Source organism: Thunnus maccoyii, chromosome 9, assembly GCF_910596095.1.
Source record: "Thunnus maccoyii chromosome 9, fThuMac1.1, whole genome shotgun sequence".
In the NCBI taxonomy this organism is placed as follows: Eukaryota; Metazoa; Chordata; class Actinopteri; order Scombriformes; family Scombridae; genus Thunnus; species Thunnus maccoyii.
The window spans coordinates 13,297,830-13,317,806 of NC_056541.1; the positions used below are offsets into that span (position 1 = coordinate 13,297,830).

The 19,977-nt window shown below is 42.5% G+C and overlaps 1 protein-coding gene across 2 annotated transcripts in view; it reads right to left on the bottom strand.

Moving 5' to 3' along the window:
* The window catches only part of sema6a (sema domain, transmembrane domain (TM), and cytoplasmic domain, (semaphorin) 6A), a 103,228-nt gene that overhangs the window by 6,900 nt on the left and 76,351 nt on the right, over positions 1-19,977 (bottom strand). Inside the window, exons 12-18 of one of the 2 annotated variants that reach the window (XM_042421897.1) lie at positions 19,498-19,653; positions 15,508-15,681; positions 13,614-13,754; positions 13,444-13,521; positions 9,318-9,376; positions 8,414-8,434; positions 5,069-5,248 (exon numbers count right to left, since the gene is read on the bottom strand). In XM_042421897.1, coding sequence (XP_042277831.1) covers positions 5,069-5,248; positions 8,414-8,434; positions 9,318-9,376; positions 13,444-13,521; positions 13,614-13,754; positions 15,508-15,681; positions 19,498-19,653 — 809 coding nt within the window. The remainder of the gene's footprint in view (positions 1-5,068; positions 5,249-8,413; positions 8,435-9,317; positions 9,377-13,443; positions 13,522-13,613; positions 13,755-15,507; positions 15,682-19,497; positions 19,654-19,977) is intronic. The other variant, XM_042421898.1, reaches the window with a different exon arrangement.

The window sequence follows — 19,977 nt, forward strand, 5'->3', positions numbered from 1 at the left end:
TAGAATAATGACAGCTGAATGTGGGTTAGACAAGCTTCAAAAGCACAAAGGGATGAGCTGCCGTGATATGAGATTCAGTCTCACATGGCCAAATGACAAAGCAAAGCTTTTGTGTGAGCCAGTAATAGCGAGAAGTCTTACTGAAAAGCATAACCAAAACACAAAAATGGAGAAGTAAGCAGCAAATGCGTGTAAAAAACAAAAGCAGTCTGAGAGAACAATAAGCTAATCAGTGGAGGAAATTATGGCTTATGGCTTGACGTCAGTCAGGGAAGTGCGTAATGCCGGGAAAACATCCAGTCCACTGTTTCTATTATGATTCACAATGAGCTGCAGATTATTCATCTGCCTCACAAAGGCCTATCAGAATCTTTGACCAGTAGAGAACACTACAACAAAGTCCTGTATTTATAATAATAGTGAAGGTGTAAGAATGACAGGAATATGAGTCGTAAGATTATTTGATTAAAACATGTTCTTCCCTTGAGTGCAGTCTTCTTGCGTTAAAGGGCCACTTCACCAACTTTCAACCTAAATCCTATCATCTTATTTCATAAGATTAAGCAGAATCCTATCATTCTATTGTAAGGACATACGAAACTACTAACATTAAATTTACCCAGTGTCCTCTGTGCCTTGCGTGCTCACAAGCTCCTGGAAAACTCAAATGCATAATCTGGTGGTGAGCATGAGTTCATGTTAAACTAGAGTTTCTATTACCTAAAATCTAGTAGCCTCACCTCCAAAGGAAGGTAAAAATCAGACAACCGGGAAATCCTTCTTCTTTCTTTTTTTCTCACAAGTGGTAGAAGAATGCTGTTGCTGAAAGTATAATGTCTGATACACAGTTTTATTTAACAGAAAGTTACTCCACTATTCTCTTGTTCCTGTCAGTTCCCGTTATTTCTTTCGTTGCCGTTTGCTGAACCGATATGGGGATAAATCAGTGTTTCAACCAGTAGTACATACAAAACCTATATTTTTCCAGATACACTAAGATATAAGCCACAAATCTGCTTAATGGAGTCAAGGACAAACAGCCTTCATAACAATTCTGTGCATTATAAGAAAGTTTGAAACCTGAATTTGACTGTAAACCAAAAAAAAGGCATTCTTCTTCCTACTACTGGACATATTTGACAGTTTGTTGTTTCCATAACTAAAGCTAACATTCAAGATTGACATAGCATCCCCGGTAACGATGCTGAAATGTTTCTTTAACTGGCTTCCAGAAAGTGAGATGAAGTGAAACGCTCTGGCTATGAAGACTTTCTGTCATGGAAAAAAAAAATAGCGCAGTGTCCCTGTGTGAGAGGGGTCATACTCTCCCTCTATTATACAAGTCTCACCTTGGCATACAGGTGCCAGGGAGCTGCCTACAGCTGAAAATAACCCTTGCAGAGCAGCCAGCAGACGGTTGGTTTTACTGTGACATGGAGGGAAATCATATTTGTCAATAAGCTATGGTGGTTCCCCTCTAATGGCAGAGAAATATCATCAAAATGCTGCGCAGCTTTGGAAGCATGATGTTTAAAACGATAACACATTAAATCCAACTAATCTAGTTTGTATTTATCAAGCATCCTCTTCTGTGAATTGACACTTGTGAATACTAATCCTGTGAATCATAATGAGTATGACATGACAAAACAAAAACATCTCACCAGATTCGCTTGTCGATTTTCAATATTTGTCCCAACATTGTTTCATTCTAAATACAGTTTAAGTCTGAAATGAGTTGAGTTAGCTGGGTCAACATGAAATAGAGAGCGCAGACGTTGCAGGGTTAAAACCGTGGTCGAATGTGAGAACAAATGACTCAGAGGGATAGAGAGAAACGCTGTTGCTACTCTGTTCAACTACAATATTCACTGCATCTTGTGTCCTAGGTTATTCCACTTCTTCCTTTTGTGCAATGCTATCTTTCAGCCAGTTTGCCTCCCCTCTCTCTTCCCTTATAACCGTCACTGCTACATTATTGTCCTGTTCTCTTTAATAAATCTTTATCATGTGTGTTCCTTTGCTCTCTTGCCATCTCTCCTCCCTCATTTCCCATGCCTCTTCCCCCACGTCGTCTCTCTCCATCCCTCTTTCCTTCCACCTCTCCCCTTTCCTTCTCCCCTGGATAGCTGCTGTAATGAACCCATAAATTGGAGCAACACAGCAGTGGCTACAGGTCGGGTTGGGGGAGGGTGGATGTAAGGGCGAAGGAGGGCGGGGGGGGGGGTTTGAGTCTGACAGAGAAAGAGAGAGAGAGAGAGAGATACGAAGGCAGAAAGAGGGAAGAGCGAGGGGGGGGGGGGGGGGGGAGCAGGGCAAGGATTCATTCCTGCAGACAAGGGAAGAGATACGACTCCAGTTGGAGAGGAGACAGTCTACAAGGGGAGAGACAGAGGAGGTGGAGGAGGTGCAGAAATGGAGGTGGAAAAGAGACAGAGAGAGACAGGAGGGGGAGGGGCATCGGGGGAGGAGGCTCCATAAATTGGTTCGGGAATTAATTTGCACTAGGTAAGGTATAGCCTTGGAACATGCCATCCCAGTCAGATGAAAGGTCCTGTGGAAGGGAGACTGATCACAATGGCAGCAGATGGTGAAAGTGGCAGGGTTGGTGGTTTTGGGGTTCGGGTGAGTGATGAGAGGCGTAGGGGGAGAGGTGTAGGGTTAGATGTCAGGAGTGGAGGAAAATTATAACAGAGACAGATGAGGGCCAGACAGACAGACAAACACCGAGCTCAAATGTACTGTGAAACACAAGCAGCCACCTGGCAACTGCGATGGCCCCACTGGAACGCTAGATAATGATGCTGTTGGGTGCTAAATATCATCAGTGTGCGAATACTCATCACTCTACAGCATTTCTAATTACTCTGGTGGTGTTGGCCTAATACATATTGGCAGCACTGTAATATTCATTAGCAGATAAGATTCCACAATGCTTCAACTGCAAATGAAAAAGTTGGGGAGTAATTGTAATTTCTTTTGAATCACGAACAAGCTCGCTAACGACTTTGGACATGAGCTAATACATTTTCACTCAACTTTTTTACTTAATTTGAAATACTGATGGTGTGGTTAGATGTTTATTTCTTATTTCTCCTGTAAAGTGGGTGCATGGGTCTATCGCTGCAGTTAAAATGCAGACTGAAGGACTCATTTACTTTTCCAACATACTTAGTTTCTGACTCCATAATCATTTCTCCTATATTGGTTCCATTTTCACTTTCAGTCATGCAGTTTGCTAAGTTTTCACAGTACAGTTGACACCTGAAGCCAGTAATACTGAGGGCGACAGGAAGGAAGAGGAGGCAGGATGGGTGGAGCGGGAAATGAATACTGTTGACTGTGGTGCTCAATTTGCCATGCTGTAAAAGCATTAAGCTGCATGGAGGCAAAACTGTGCTTAATACCATCAAAGCAATCAAGGCAGGAAAAAGGCAAATATATAAATAGCAAAAAAGAAAATGTAGTCTCAGACCAAGCCATGCAAAATATCAAGAACTGCTCACAAGAAATTGACACAAGAAACTCAAACAAATCTCATCAGAGTTGACTTTTAGAGAAAAGGAAAAAGAAAAGACTGTAGAGCTGAAATTGAAATAGAACTGATAAATACTGAAACAAGCTGCAAAGGTGTCAGATAAAATCATAATAATAATAATAATAATAATAATGATAATACAGAAAAAAACAGCAGGAAGCATGTTTTGAAATGTGAAGCCTTGTTGCAGTTACCTGAGCATGCTCTGTTGAATGCCCACACCCCCACCAATAAAAAAAAAGGAAAAAAGTTCCTGGAACATTTTTGGACTGCCAGACGGCTTTTAGCTTAAAGTCTGTGACTCTCAAAGTACAGCGTTCCTCACTATTTCTTGTGAGGCTCGAGTAATGTTACACCTGCTCAGGTAAAAGCAAGAGGAGCGACAGCATGTTGTGATGCTGGCTGTAGGCATGCTGTCTGAAGTTTCTGCCACCATTGTGCTTGGATCAATCTACGGGTGCTTTACTGCTTCCAGCTGACATTCTGCGGTCTCTGCCTCTGTTTATTCCAAAGACGATGGATATTTGAATGTTAATGTGGCAGACTGAACTGCCATGAAGCCTTATTTTAGTGTTTTTAATTATGAGAGATGCACTGAAGTGTATTCATATTTAAAGTTCAATGAAAAAAAATCTCACCTTTGTCTCAGTTCATTAGCTGCTCTTTCTCTCTCTGTCTCTTTCTTTATATACTGTATGTCTATAGAGGGTGTCTACGAGGCCACGCTCATGATGAATCACCGTTATTAATAATCAATATCTCCTCAAGGCCATGGTGACTCTAATAGCATGAACTATATAATGTAGCAGGGATATGTTGCATGTTGTTTTAATGGGATATGTAATAGGTCTATCTGTTTTATTAAGGGACAAAACATGGATGTGCAGCACAGCGGTGACCCTTTTTTCTCCCCCCCTCCCGATGTGTGTCCCCTTCTCATCTCCTTTCCTTCTCTGCTTTTCTCTACTCATTTATCCAGCGAGCTGTCCTTGAGGCAGTACAGCATTAGGCAGGTTGTTAACACAGGATAAAAGGGCGTTCAATGTCATGTCACTGTGTCGCAAAGCATGACAGAGCTGGGGCCCGGGCCATCTTCTCGAGGAAATAAATACATCGCCATCTTCCTTCTCAGAGCGTAATGGTCTGGATATTACATCTCCTGTGGGACATTAGAGTCCACGGATAATAAATCCAACCCACAGAGCGTGCGCGTGAGCGTTTTTGTGAGTGTACATGCTTCTTAATGAGCACAAAATGTGCGTGAGCATGTGTCTGCATATGTATGTACTGTATCGTATAGGTGTGTTTGTCTTTCTGCAGGGGTTTTACGTGCACAGTGTGAGGCAATTTGTCCCCTAGAGAGAAAGCGATCCACTATCTCTACACCTCGTCAGCTGGAAGCAGCCAGGCAGCCGTAAATCTCAATTACGCAAACCCCTCCCCTCCCCTTCCTCTCTTCCCTCCCCACCTCCCTTGCCACAGGTGACAATGGACCAAATTGACTGCTCACTGTTGCGTTCCAAGGCTTACCATTGGCTTCGGGCTGAGTCTGAGAGGGCACGGCCATGTAGGGGTCCTCCCCTTTGTCAGAGCTCATGGGGGGGTCCTTCCGCTCCACCATGCGGCCCCGCCCCAGGGGGCCCTCGGCAGCCTCAGGTAGGGCCGAGGTGGGGAGTGAGAGGGTGTGGTGATGGTGGTGATGATGGTGGCCTGCCGGACACAACACAGGTTAACCGATGCCGGGGCAGAGAGGGAGAGGCTTCAGTGCATGTGCAGCAGGGGTGCGTGCACACACACACACACACATACACATCTTTTCCTTCTTTGAAGCAGACACATACACACACAAGGACAGCTGCTGGGCTGTGTGAGGCAACATAGTGTTTCTCCCTAGTGACCCTGGGCGTCTCATTAGCAAATGTGTATGTCTCAGTGTGTGTGTGTTTCTCAGCATAGACATGTCCTTTCTTTTATTTTCTATGTCATTCTCTGCCTCTCTGTGTCTTTCTCACTCTCTTCCCTCCTGTTCTGACTGACATGTTAAAGCTCCGTCGGGCCTGTCAGAACAGAGCAGAGTACAATCGTATTTCTCCACAACCACCATAGGGTGCCTAGCTTTGATATGAAGGACAAGAGACAAACTTTCCTTCCATCGTTCCCGTTGAGTAAGTTTTCCTCAACTGTAACTCTGTCCGTGCACTTTCAAGCTTTCCGTTACATTAAATCTAGCTTTTGAATCAATTTTGTAGCAATGTTAATTTTGTGATGATGCACACTGTTAAAACTTCAGTCTCTTCGGCGTATCCCTCTCCCTGCTTCCCATCTTATTTCTATTCTTTCTTTCTCCTCATTTTAAATCAAATATCTCCCTAAATGTTTCACAGCACAGTCTTTATTTAGCAAGGCCCTCAGCAACATGGCTAGATCAATCATCAGAAATATGTCATTAAGAGTTAATGAATTTTCTCTGATCTGACTCCACCCTGTAATTAAATTCCTTAATGGCTAAATTAACTACTGGCCAACAGTTGAAGAGGGTATCATAACACAGCCAGGACGATACACACATGATGAGAGGCTATAACAAGAATAGAACACACTGGACATCTCTCTGTGGAAATGAATGCGCTATAAGTGCTCTAACACCTGAAAGTCTGACATCTGACAATTGTAACAAAGTACTCTTTCATGCAGATGATGGATTATACCTATCTCTTCCCTATTTATCAATGCACAACTCTCCGACGATCTGTGTGTTTTCCAGCATCCGCCTGTCTCAGTTTTACCGTCTTCTTTTATAAGCAGAATTTGTGCTAAGTACTAAGCTTTTGTCTGACTGTTTATTTTTGAACCATGCTAATCACGTTACCATCCCACATGCTTCCACTTAAGCCACCCTACACAATTTTGCACAAGCTATATATTATATTTTATATAATGTATTTAAGCCACTCGTTTAAGGATGAAATCTTCCCTATATGAATGAAGAGTGACAACACTTTTATCAACAGCCTCTGTGGAGCTCAGCCCCCAATTCCCATTTTACACGCTCTTTCCACAGAGGAGGTGACAGCCATGTGTGTGTGTGTGTGTGTGTGTGTATTTGCAGTAGTGCCATTTCAATATGTGTTTATGTTTGTGTTTGAAGAAGGGGGAGGCATTTCAGGGGGCTGACGTTGATGCTGCTGGTAGACTACGCACACCAGACACCCGCACACAACACCACCCAGAGCCTCCTCCTCCTCCTCCTCCGTGTGGCGTGGCAATCATTAAAATGATTTATTTAACTATTGGCCCAAGGCTGAGAGATTAGTGTGACAGGCCTATTTTATAATTCATTCCCCTACCGCCAGGGGAAGTACAATTCAGGCAGATGACACACATAGAGAGAGAGCTCGGAGCCTCAGAGCTGCTCCACGGATCGGGGGGTGTGGTGGGGGGCTCTAAACTGCCGACGGATGCACATCCCTCTCTTTCTACAGATTAAAAGAGAGGAGAGGATGTCTAGTCTGGAGTAGAGGAGAGGAGAATGGAGAGGGGGCATTTATTTATCTTCAAATCCATATCAACCACTGACAGATAGACTGAGGGGCTGGGGCAATGGCTGAGACTTTGTTTGAGGGTGTAAACTGGGTGTTGTCTGAGTGTGTATGTGTGTGTGTGTTTGTGTGTGCCTGGAAACACACAGCCAAGCCTGTGGGAGCATATTTAGCACTATAGGGGTGCACACCAACACACAGAGGCTTTTTCCGTGACCCTGGATTTCCAAAAGGAGGGAGAATCACAGTGGGGGTACAGCCACAGGGGGGTGAGAGAGAGACAGAGAACTGGGCTTTTTGGAACTACTTCAAAATATCTATTCTTGTCATTCTGTATGGATCTGACTGTTTTGATCTGGCAGCTGCAAGGTATGTGCGCCTATCTGTGTGTGAGAGAGAGAGAGATTCACTGAAAACCAAACTAATACACTCCCCGATTAGATAAAAATAAGGGGGTTGTGAGTGTAGGTGTGGGTGTTATGGATAAGAGTGACTTTGCTGCAGGCTAATCACATCTGTTTATCATTCTTTAAAAAGACTTGAGTGAGGAAAATGGTACAAATCAGCCAGCACTGAAGAGTGATTGTGACATTGTGTTGTGTGATTAGGAGAGCGAGAAGAAGCCAGCACTAAAACGTTCGAATGCATGTACAGTATGTCTGTGCATGTTTACATTAGCCTTTTTCAAAGTCTGTGCCAAATTCACACGCTTGATCGCAGTTGGCAGAGACATATCTGATCTTTTCCTGACTCTAAACAGGCCAGTTTAATTTCTCTCTCTCCCTCTGTCGACACATGTCCTGTTTAATGCGCATGCTGAGGCATTTCTTCACCATCAAGGCCTTAAACCACCAACAACCATATCCATCCAATTAGCAAAGCAAAGGTCAGGACTAATCGATGCAATCGCACAGGGATAAAGAGGAGGGAGACAGGGGGACACGAAGGGAGAGAAGGTCTAATAGAACTAATAGAATCAGAATCAGCGTTAAAGATTTTTAATTCTACATTTCTGATTTCTAATTCTACGTCCTTGTTACTAAACACCACAGGGGCTGGATAAGGAGGATTACTATGAGAAGTGCTTTAATGTTTCATTACCTTCATAACTGGAAGGAATGTCTATCAGAAAGAAGGAGTGAAATGAATCCAGTTAAATCCTTGAGTCATTAATAACCCGTCTTTACACATGTAGGAGGAGTTTTCATTTGCTTGAGAGGGAATGATTGATTGACTAGATGAAGAGGTGTGGCTGAAGTTAAATAGTCAGGGGAGATGAAATGCAGCCCTCCTCTCTTTTATTTGATTGTCTCTACAGTAGACGTAGGATACTTACCATTGAGTGCCACGAAGGTATCTGAAAGAAGAAGAGAAGAAATGAAAGGGAAATGTGTTATTGCTTGCTGTAAAGAGGGCCTGTGTTTTAACATGATCAAAAGCCATGACTTTTAAAGTAATTCAGAATCGACCACCTGCTCAATATTCTCCTAAATTCTAATCAGAGGTGATCTATATGGCTTCTACGGCTAATGAAGGTCCAATGCTACGGCTTCCCTTGACTAAACAAACTGATGAAATTGAAGGAAAAATGCCCTGGCTTCATTTACTCTGAGCAAACAGATGAAATTAAAATGAAATGGACTACGATGAGAGATGTTAATATCAGATTGTTTTGAAGTCTCTCTTGCAAACCGAGCAGCTCAGTCAAAAATTGACAAATCTAAACATTTATTCTGGACAGAAATGATGAATATACAGTCTGCACACCGTATGTGCTGCTGTGTTGAAGAGAGAAAGAGACCTTTCAAGACTTTTGAGGCTGACTGACTGAGTGGAGAGCCTTGTGTCTTGTTTTGTGTGACTGCTCACAAGTAAAATCCCTTCCCTGTGTGTCACATGAATGTTTGTGTTGTGTTATCGTAGCGATTTGCAAGAAGGAACCCAGTCTTTGCCCAACAGGACACAACACTCTATTGACCAGAGGACCAGAGAAACAGCGGGGGAAGGACAGAAGAGGATGAGAGTCAAAAGGGACAGATGGATGGAAGAGGCTGAAAGAGAGGATCGTGAGGGCGGAACAGACGGGGGGGGAGAAAAAGGTGACAGCAGCGAAGAAGGAAACGGAGGCTGAGAGAAGAGGGAGACGAGTTAACAGAGAAGAGAGGAATGGTGGGGTGGGGGGCCGGGGGGGGGGGTTTAGAAGAGAGAAGGAAAGATAAGAGTGAAGAGGGCCTGCTTACTTTGGCAGTCTCCCAGGCCATCTGTGTTACCATGCTCCACGTCCTGCTCAAAGGCTGATCTGCGGGGAACAGAGACATCATGGTCAGCAGTGGAAAACAGGCCAGGCCATGCAGGCTCGCCACACCTAACAAAGTCACAAAGCTATAGGACAGCTACTACAAAAATACCCCCAAGCACAGCATATCCAATGCTAGCACACAGTGTAGGCCGCAGGGAGCTCTATTCTGGAATAAAATCAAAGAACACCTAGCAAGTACCCTGGAGGCCCAAAATCAGTGGTTATGAAGAATGCTGGCAGGCTTGTAAATCCATAGCTGGCACGGGACTCATTGCTAGAAGTGTGGATAGAAATAGATTTATGTTTTATTTGTGATAAAAATGTTATGTTAGGTTGTATAGCTTTAATAAAGTACATTTTAAGGAAGCAAAAAACACAACACTGTTTTCATGAGATCTTCAATTTGTTCTCTCTTGTTTCTCAGTATTCGACATAATTGAGATTCAGTAGAGATATGAGGCTGTAGTCCCAATCACATGGGCCAAGACCAGGGCAGTGAGGGGTAACCATGCTTGAGGGCCATCATATGACACAGAGGGAGAGGGGGGAAAGAGGGTGAGAGAGAGAGAGAGTTTCGAAGATGTTATTTTCTGATGCAATCTGCACCGAGACCTGTTTTCTTCCTGAAAGACCACCAAGCAGGCAGTAAGGAGATCTGTGAAACAGAGCGGACCAACTGTCAACCAGGATCACAGTCATGCATGACAGCTTTTCACAGTCCTCCTCAGCCTCCCCTTTCTCCTCCTCCTTCTTTCCCTCCTGCCTGTCCACCCGCCTCTCATCTTCCTCACCCTCCACTGGTCACAATTATAGCATGAAGAAGGATTTTCCAAAACCACATCACCCCCCTATCCCCTGATCAGAGTCATCACTTGACAAGGACAAGTACAGGAGATTTTGGGAGGAAAATACAATTGGATTTTGGCTGTTCTGCTCTCAAACACAGTAGAGCCAAACAGTACCTCATGTATATTTATTTATATGCTGCAAATGATTGAAAATTTTCATGAATCCATTTACTACTCATCTTTCCCACCAGTTTGATAGAACCTTAATTGGGATGTAGATGGTAAATTTGACCCTCTCGATAACGTATTTCCCCTGAAAAGCAAACACAATAACAGCCATGCAAACAGCAACAACAAAAGCAGCATCCTCTTTTCATATCTGGGGGTACATTTAATCTGCTTATCTGATTTGCTTATCAGACACAGTCATAATCACAAAACAGAGCAGCAGAGTTGCACAATTAAACCTGTCTAAGCACAAATGCCATGCATCTTAGTATCTACCGGATTTCCCTGCTGTCGTCATCACCCTGCCCCACCCTGCTGTTATTTGGCTTTTTTTGACATGACCAAAACATTGGCAACCTTTAGGTCACGGTTTCCAGTATAGGTTGATAATAACATTATCGACTGTGATGACACTGTGTCGAAATGAAGTTTACAAGGTTATACGTTTAAATCCCACTGGTCTCAAGATAGTTTAACAATGAATAGTCCCACTACAGATGCAGTGTATTTGGTACATGTGACAGTCAATGATCCATAGTGTGAACCCTCAGCTAAAGGGTTCAGGTCCCAAAGTGGCTACATTATAGCAACAGAAGTTCAATGTGTTAGAATGTGACACTACAGACGGTTCAGCTCAGGGTTAAGATCCCTCTGCAACCGCATTATGCATATTTAAATCACATTCAAACTGCACTGTACATAAGTGGAGGCAGCCAGGGGCCACATTTTTATATTATCTTGCATCAGATGTGATTATTATGTGAGATGTGTGGTTGCACAGAGGGGACTTGGTTGCTGAAATGCAGGTCAGGCATAATATCATAAATTATTCATATCAGAAGTGAATGGGCAACCGGGACTTAATATACTGTACATACAGTGTAAAGTAAGTATGCATAATGTTTCCTGAAAGTCTGCCTTTCGTTTTGATCCAAGGCTTTGATTTACAAAGGAATACCTGCAGTAAACTCAAACTTCAATAATCAGGGGCTCACTAGGTGATTATGCTGTATATTTGTCTATGTGTAATCTTAAGAGAAGAGTCAGGATCAGTGGCTGTGACAATGGCTCAATAATTGACAAATAATTGTTAATCTGCTGATTTGTAAACAGACTCACAGTCATGTATCTAGTTTACATAATAACAACTATACGGACTCATATGGGATCATATGCATGAACAGGGGGGTGACTGTGGACCATATTGCAGGAGACCAGAGTCCAAGCTGTTTATAGGCAGTAGGTATAAGAGGCATAACTCCACATGGGAAAGCTGGCACACTAGCGCCGAGGCCAGATGGAAGAAGAAAGGGGAGGGGGGGGGGGCATGCAAGAGAGAAAGAGTATGGCAGGGGAAAGATAGAAAAAGAAAGATGGATAAAAATAGATGCACAAACAGGGATGGGCATACGCAGGTAAGAAGATAGCTATGCGGTTAGGTAGACAAACACAGACTGACAGACTAGGAAACAGGAGAAGAGATAGTGCTGCAACAGGGTTTTCATTTTAATGAGGGAAAGAAAAAATAAGAGAGGGAGACTGATGTTAAGGAAAAGAAGTCTGCTCTCGTCAGGGACCTGTTTGTATGAGGAAAGATTTTTTTATTTAACACAAAAATTCCTCTGACTCTCTCCTCCTTCTGTCCTGCCTGGCAAATGCTTTGAATAGCTCACCGCAGAGCCACAGATCCTACCGGGACTAATCCCCCACTCTCCCTCACTTAGAAATATTGTACAGTAAAGGAGCAAGTTCGTCCGCCCTCTTAATACCTCTGTGTCGGCTCCTGCTCCAAAGTGGAAACTCAATCAGAACAGTCCACCGGCTCAGCTTTGCAGAATAACAAAAGGATGGGTAGCGTTTGTGTGTTTTTTTTGCAAATTTTGTGCGTACATGAGGGTATGTGTGTGTGTATGTGTGCCCTTGGTGTATTGGCATGACAGGCCAAACATTTTGCAGCAGGGGGATCAAATTCATTCAATGTCAAATAGCCATTGGAGTGCTGGTCCTTTTGTTATGACTTCATCTGTAAAATGTTTTTTCCCACCACAAAACTCCATATGCTGTTCGTTCAGAAAGCATAATCTGGTTCTGTGTCATAGCTACAGCCACAAATTATAGTTACCGCGACCATCGAGCGTTCCCCAGCCCACGTACCCAACCCCAAGCCCGGGGCAAACAACACTTTCCTTCCATTCATCCTTCCAATAGCCCTTTCAGCTGGAGGAAATTGCACTTACACACCATAAAATTAGAAAGATCACAGAAACGACAAATCGAGAGAGAAATGCCACCAGGCATGACGAAGAAGGTAAGATACTGTATTATAAAACTTGCTTGGAACACAGGCTTTTTATGTTAGCATTCGTTATTAATGCAGGCTTCATGCGGGACAAAGAGACTTGAGCGATGATTTTAGAGGTGACAAACTGTAAAACTAATGTCAAAGTTTCTGAGGTTATGTCAAAAAATGTGGAGAGTGGAAGGAGATGCTTCTGTAAGTACTCTTTCCAACTGTAAATTTCCATTTCATAGTTATTTTCAATGACGTCCAATATGGTTCTCATCAAAGAAGCATCGTGTCTCCTAATTAATTCAATGATACAAAATGTTTATATGACGGCCATCTGTTTTATTATTTCAGATTTGTTTCTGAAGAATTCCTGTTAGTGTGGTATGTTGGATGATTCAAAATTCTACAGAACCCATGAACCAGCACAAAGAGACACAAGGCAGAGCTGTAACAAATTTAAAATGCTATTTTCGGAACAAGACATTGCACCATAGTTGCCAAATTCATTCAGAATTCACCCAGAAGCTGCTGAATGTTTTCATCAGGTTTCTATAAAGTGTAATCTTTAGCTTCAGCTCACAGTTAAAGGAGCGTGAATCAGATCTTAAAGCTTAGTGGTTGATTGTTTCTTATGGAAATACTCTTTAGGAGTCGTAGCTGACATCCCATCCAAGCTTTGGAAATGCACCAAATGTCAGCCTACTAACTTTCTCTTTGCCAGGAATTAACATGTTAACATGACCATGATTGTGTTTACTTACTTGGTGTTGCCAACCACCTGTCTGCAGGCTCCTTCTGACACCCAACCACAGTACGGGTCTCTGGAGGCTATACAGGATCTGGATGAAACACAAAAACATCATCAGTCCTGCAGCATATTGTATGCTGGAATAGTTTTTGCCTTTCATCACTTTGTAAGCATCAAACTTACTTCTTGCATCTTCCATGCCTTTCACAGCGAGACAACGGCACTTTAACCACACAGGAGGTAAACGCAACCCACAGAGCGTGACTCTTGCTGTCTATCTGCATGCCGATGATGCGCTTGTCATCCACACCATCTATACTGCATCTAAAGGAACAAGGACAAGAAAAAGAAGCTGTCAGTTGAGGATAAGTAGGGATTATTCTTAGTCTTCAACTTAACCGTCTGGGTATTTAGAGACAAAGTCTAGTGAAAAGTTTGTTAAAGAGAGACACAAGAAGTCGCAAAATGAAATTTGACTTTTCTTCTAAAGAGATAAAAAAAGAGGAAGATTAAGATGCGGCAGAGAGACAAACTGTGAGGTCAGGGAGAGCAGAGATAATGCTGGAATCAAGAACATGGGGTCAGGAGCAGAGTCGGAGATAAAGAGAGATAAAGATAGGGGTGATACAGATACAACAGATAAACAGACAGATGGGCAGTGTGAGCAGTCAGCAATAACACCGCACTAAACTGTAAAACCCACTAACACTGACAAAACCCTCTCCTCCCCCCACTCCACCATTCTTCCATTCCTCCATCCCTGCTAGTCTTCTTTGTCTACTCGGCCCCATAGGAGCACACTCTAATCCCTTTGGGCGTGTCAAGCATCTTTCTATCCCTTCTCTCCATCCTTTCCTCGCTCCATCCCGCCATCCAGCTCCTGGGATTTAATCTCCCCTTCGCAGTGCTCTGGTGCCGCATTAACATTCTCAATTAGGGCTTAGAGTCCATATACACTGGGTAATGCACGACAATCGGGCCTGCGCTGATCCAGCCAGCCAGCCAACCAGCCAGGCAGGGAAGCAGGCGGGCAAAGTCACTTACTGTACGCTAGTAAAGCCAGATGGCCAGCAGCTGACGAATGCTCGGCCCCAGCCATAGCGAGACAGGGAGAAACAAAGAGGGAGATACAGAGAGGAGAGAGGCAAAAAAAGGCAAAGGCCTGCCCTTCATCCCCTCCATACGGTTCGTCACATGGCCACAGCATGTTGGATAACAAACAGTGGTAACCTTGAAAGCCCTCCTATCAAGTCTTCGCTCTCCTTCCCTTCTTCTGCTCAGCTGTCTAATACAATAAGAAATTCTCCACTCTGCTTATTTCCTTCTCTTCTCTCTGGTCTTCACCTCTGTTTGTGCTGCCATTCGTTCCCCCTCATCCATTACCCCTTAAATAAATATTTGCTTTGGCAGGGTCACACTGTGGCTGATTTTTCCTTATTCACTTCTACTCCAAATACACAACAATGCTTAACTCCCTCACCCCACTGTACCCAATGTGAGGACACACACATACACACACTCACACACTCACATCCATACATGCACCAACAGCCGCGTAATGTATTAGCAAGAAATCCCAGGCTGGCCCTGAAGACAAACACAGACCTCAGTGTGAGTGAGTGTGTGTGTGTGTGTGTGTGTGTTTCCTTTAATCAGCCAAGGTTTTGGAGGAGCTGGGCTCCACTGCGGTTGGGAACCACAGCGCTACGTTATCCAGAGCCTTAGGGTCTATGTCTTTAATTTAGTAGCAGGCGGTTGGGCAAAGTGTAACCTGATAAAACTCTTTTAAATGATAGAGTAGCCATCTGGCTGGCTCACTGTATAGCTGGGGTCGGGGGAACTGACTGGTACTGATGGAGCTGGTGGGTTGGTGGGTTGGCTGAGTTGGGAAATGGTTGGATGGTTGGAAACATGAAAACACACACACACACGCACACTCTCTCTCTCTGTCACACAACTGACCCTCCTTCGTTTTTAGCAACAGTATCCATGTGTTTCCCTATTACGAACATTCAGACTCAGTGTCTCACAATCTCTCACCCACATACAGTTCACATATATACCCAAAGCAACGTACTTTTCAGGGTTGTAGACGTTAAGCTCCTCCAGAAAGAGGCTATCATTGAGGAAGCCATTGTTCATCTTGGCGAGGAACTTGAGGATGATGCCTTTCTCCGATCCCAGGAAGACCACTGTGTGGTTCTTATTGGGACCCGCCTCATTGTCCACCATGATGCGCGTCAGACGATACCTGGAATAGGGAATACCAAGCACAATCAATTAACCAATCAATAAGTCAATTAATTAACCAGTTTGCCCACCAACACAGCGACAAGTTTACCCATTAACAGCAACAGATGGTGATGAGCAATACCAGCAGTGATTGAATTTTCACCTCTATCCCAGTTCAGTACTCTTTATCCTGGACCACATTCAAAGAGTTGAGAGGTTATTTTTATATGTACTGACAGATACTACCAACTAGAAAATAAAGGATGAATACAATATCCAAAAAAATAATTATATAATCAATTAATCAATTGATGTACCTTCCAACACACACGTCAGAAGTCTAAAAGAGAATAAGGAACAGCAGGGGAGATTACAGAGCCTGAATCTCATTAATTAATTGATTGTTATTTCATTAGAAACTCAATCAGATTGCCATAAGGCATGTCAGGTGGTTCCTAAAAGAAAAACATTACAAAAAAGTTGCTAAAGCAGCAGACAACAGTTGTGAGCTCTACTTTCTTGTCTAATTGACAGCTGCTGATCTCACAGTTTGGCTCAGCACCAGGTGGATGTGCATAAAACTCAATTTTCAATTCATGATTAGAAATAAAACACACCAAGCAGATTCAAGTTAGCAAATTAGACAGCTGCCAGTCAATGCGTTTGGGATCTGTGATTGTTGATGTTACAAGGAAAACTCAGACAGATCAAATAACAGGTTTTAATAAATACCTCTTGAGGCTATTTCCTTTTACCATCTGATTTCATAGCATCACAGATTCTGGTATCTATCTCTCAATTTGTTCCAGGGCCAAGAAACTCTAAGTTATCAAAAAAGGTACATATCTGCACATCAAGGTGTATTATGCAAATGCTTGTTTTCATGATTTTTTAATTGAAGGAGATGGGAATTAAAGATTAAATATGAGAGCTTATCTGGAAATCAAGAAAGTCCACTTTTACCCTCATTATTGGTTTACCAAGTGTTCTCTATGTAAAAGAAGATGAAAATGTACACATTAGTTTAAAAAAATGTTTTAAACAAAAAAAAAGAAAAGAGAGAGAATTCATTTTGGGTGTGATGAATGTAAATTTTGCCTTACTAGAGAGTACAGTTTACACCATGAATCCATTACAAAACAAGGCCAAATCCTCTTATCCCATTCTCTCGTTATCTCTTAAAATGCTCTGTGCAATGGTTATAACCAATCAACAATAACAGCAATCTCAAGGTCCAATGTGATTTTGATCTATTCAAGCATAACAGGAGCTCCAAGGACTGTGTCAATGGGATTTGATTTCAGCAAAATAATACGATCTCAAGGACTAAGACATTCACTGTCTTTCCTATTCAGGATAATAAAAATCTCAAGAGGGGGTTCTTCAGAGTGCCTACCCCCCTCCATTCGATTCATTGTACCCAGCCAGCTGAGATCCCTGCCACAGCACAAGTCTCAAGACAGAAAAGCTTTTCCAAATTTGCAGCAAAAGCTCCAGCTGGATATTGGGGTGTCCTCTCCAGGGTGTAACAGGGATCAAACCCTATTACTGATTTGGTTTCCAGTTGACTTCATCTCAAGAATAGTTTTCCACATACAGATTGTGACAAGTATCATAATGCCTCTCCTTCCTCCAAATATGCCTTCATGATGCTTTTTGAGCTTACGTAATGCTTTTAACTACTGCCTCTGAGTTGTACGTAAGGCTCTGCTTGCTGTGGTGTCATTTCAAATAAAATAATCTGATTTCCTGATTATGTAAAGACAGAAATGCTGTGTTATTCATGAACAGAGAGGGTTGTAGAGATAACCTTGATGAAAGCTGTTTCTGAGCATATTCTGACTAAGCCAGCATAGTATGTAGGTCAGACCTCAGCAAAGTACCAGCAATATGTGATACGATGCAAATCATTTGTAAAACCTATGAAGAATTTTTAATGTAACTCATCTTTTAAGTGATGTTACCACCACTGAGGCTTGTCAAAGGCCTGGCATGTAGTTTTAACCTTAAGTCTTGAGTAGCTGCAATTCAGAATCAGGTCCAAATGAAAAACTAGACAAGATTTTTTTACTTTTTACCAAATGCTCTGTCAGCTAGTCTTGCCTTGCTGATGGGATGGTGGTGTGCTGTCGTATTCCCATACAGGCTGGCGGGAAATGTCTGCGTAGGGCGTAGAGTTGGTTTTAACTTTGGTAGGGACTTTTTTTTTTATTTTTATAAAATGCCAAAAATAAACAGTAGTGTATGTGCACATGCTCTCTATCTCTCTTTTCTCTTTCACACACATATACTGATATAACTTGCCTGAAACAGGCAATATTTAAAATTGACATATGATAGATTTTCCACAATAATTGCTACAAGAAAAATAATGTACCTGCTGGTAATGTGAACCAACTATCTGCTGTAAGGTTCTCAAACCTCACCTGAGATTCTGTAGCTCTTCTTTCAGTTTGCTGATTGATATCTTTGAATCATCTCAGAAACTTCTACTTGTTATTTTTCATTCAACTCCTGAACTTATGGCTAGATCTCATCAGAGCTCACCTGAAGGGCTGCAGCTCACCCATCTGTATCTCTGCAACATTGGAGTTCACCGTGTTGTAATGATTCATATGCAATAATAACGCATCCACTCTTTGAACAGGGAGGGATGGGGTTATATAAATATTTCTCCTGATAATGTCAAAGAATATTAATCATTGATTACAGAACATTCTTTTAGCTAAGCCTGGCTGTTACTTACACTCCAGTTCTTCTTTAAAAAGGACCTGAAGTCTTAAATTGCTTTTGGGAGCAATTTTCACCTACAGTAATAGTTTTTTAATGACATGTCTGAGCAGGAATCATAAATCAGCTATCAACACCTAACGCCTGACATTTAACTATGATGTTAGTTTTGTCCAGTGAAGATGTTTTCAATTCTGTTATGTTTAAAACATTTAAGCTATGAGTAACTATTAACTGCTTCAAATTCACCATTGTCCATCACAGAATCTACTACTACCAGGTGTCTGCTGGGCTGCAGCTAGTCAGCAATGCGTAATACAGCTTGGAGTTAAGGGTTGCCAGATAATCAAGTCAAGTATCCCCCTCTTCCACTCTTTATCATAATAACCTACTTTTTTGCAAAAAACACACAAACCTGGCAACTCTACAGAGATCTTACTGGTAACATAATGTGGAGTTAAAATGGCAAGATTGTTTGAAATTGGTAAAAATATTGGTAGGGAGAATTCAGCAACACCTTGACATTAGTAGGGACATGTCCCTACAGTCCATACCCAAATCTACAGTACACCCATGAGTGCAGCTAAAAGTCAGAGAGACCTTTATGATCAAACAGCATCAACCACAGTGCACTGGCTTTTGGGAAATGGGCTCAACTCCAGAAACTCTGGAGAAAAGCTAACCACAGCACAAAAAAACCCCTCAACTTTTTACTCCAGTGTCCTCTCATAGAAATATCTTCAAAGGGATTTAAACAAGCAATTTGCAACGGAGAACACACTTGAAATCCGCCTCTTAATAATGGCTTTTAAGTGTAAATATGAACTTCTCACACAACTAACACTAAAAATATCAAAGCAAATTCAAATTGAGTACTCTGTCTTCATCACATTACTACGTGGTCACTCTGGGAGAATGATAGTATAGTGCAGATCACTGTTTCCTCTACTACAGCGAAAATAGGTCACCGGCTGGTTTGTGGTGGAGTACTACTGTGTTTTAATGAGCCTGACTCTCAGAGCAGCACTTCACGTAATTATTGTCCTGGGTTGAAGAGCCTCATAGACTTCTGATGACAACGGCCTTTGGAGTGTGTAATACTTACCGAACCATGGTCTTGAGGAACCAGGGCCTGTTAGCAATGGAGGGCACGGCCTCGTCCATCAGAGGATGCATCTTGATGAAGTTGAGTGTGTCATCGGGGAACTCATTGGACACCTTGTACCTCTCCATGGATGGAGTGCCGGCACAGTTGCCAGGCCTGTGAATGGAGTGGAGGAGGAGGAAGTTGGATGGTGGGAGAGGGAAAGGAGAGGAAAAATGGTGAGTGGATGAAGGAAAAATTAGATGGAACAAAAAGTACAAAAGAAATACTGCCACATTGACTATAGGGGGAATGAGCATTTTTCATTTTCATGGCCAGAACTCCAAAAGAAGGCAGAAAGTTCTACTTCCCTAAAATCAATGAGAGTGTAGACTTAAATTACTAAACTCTCATTCCAGGGGGCTTTGACCAGAGCAGAGGTCTCAAGATGTCTTCTTTTCTTTGGACTCAGGTTAGAGCACTAAGACATTTTATCTATCT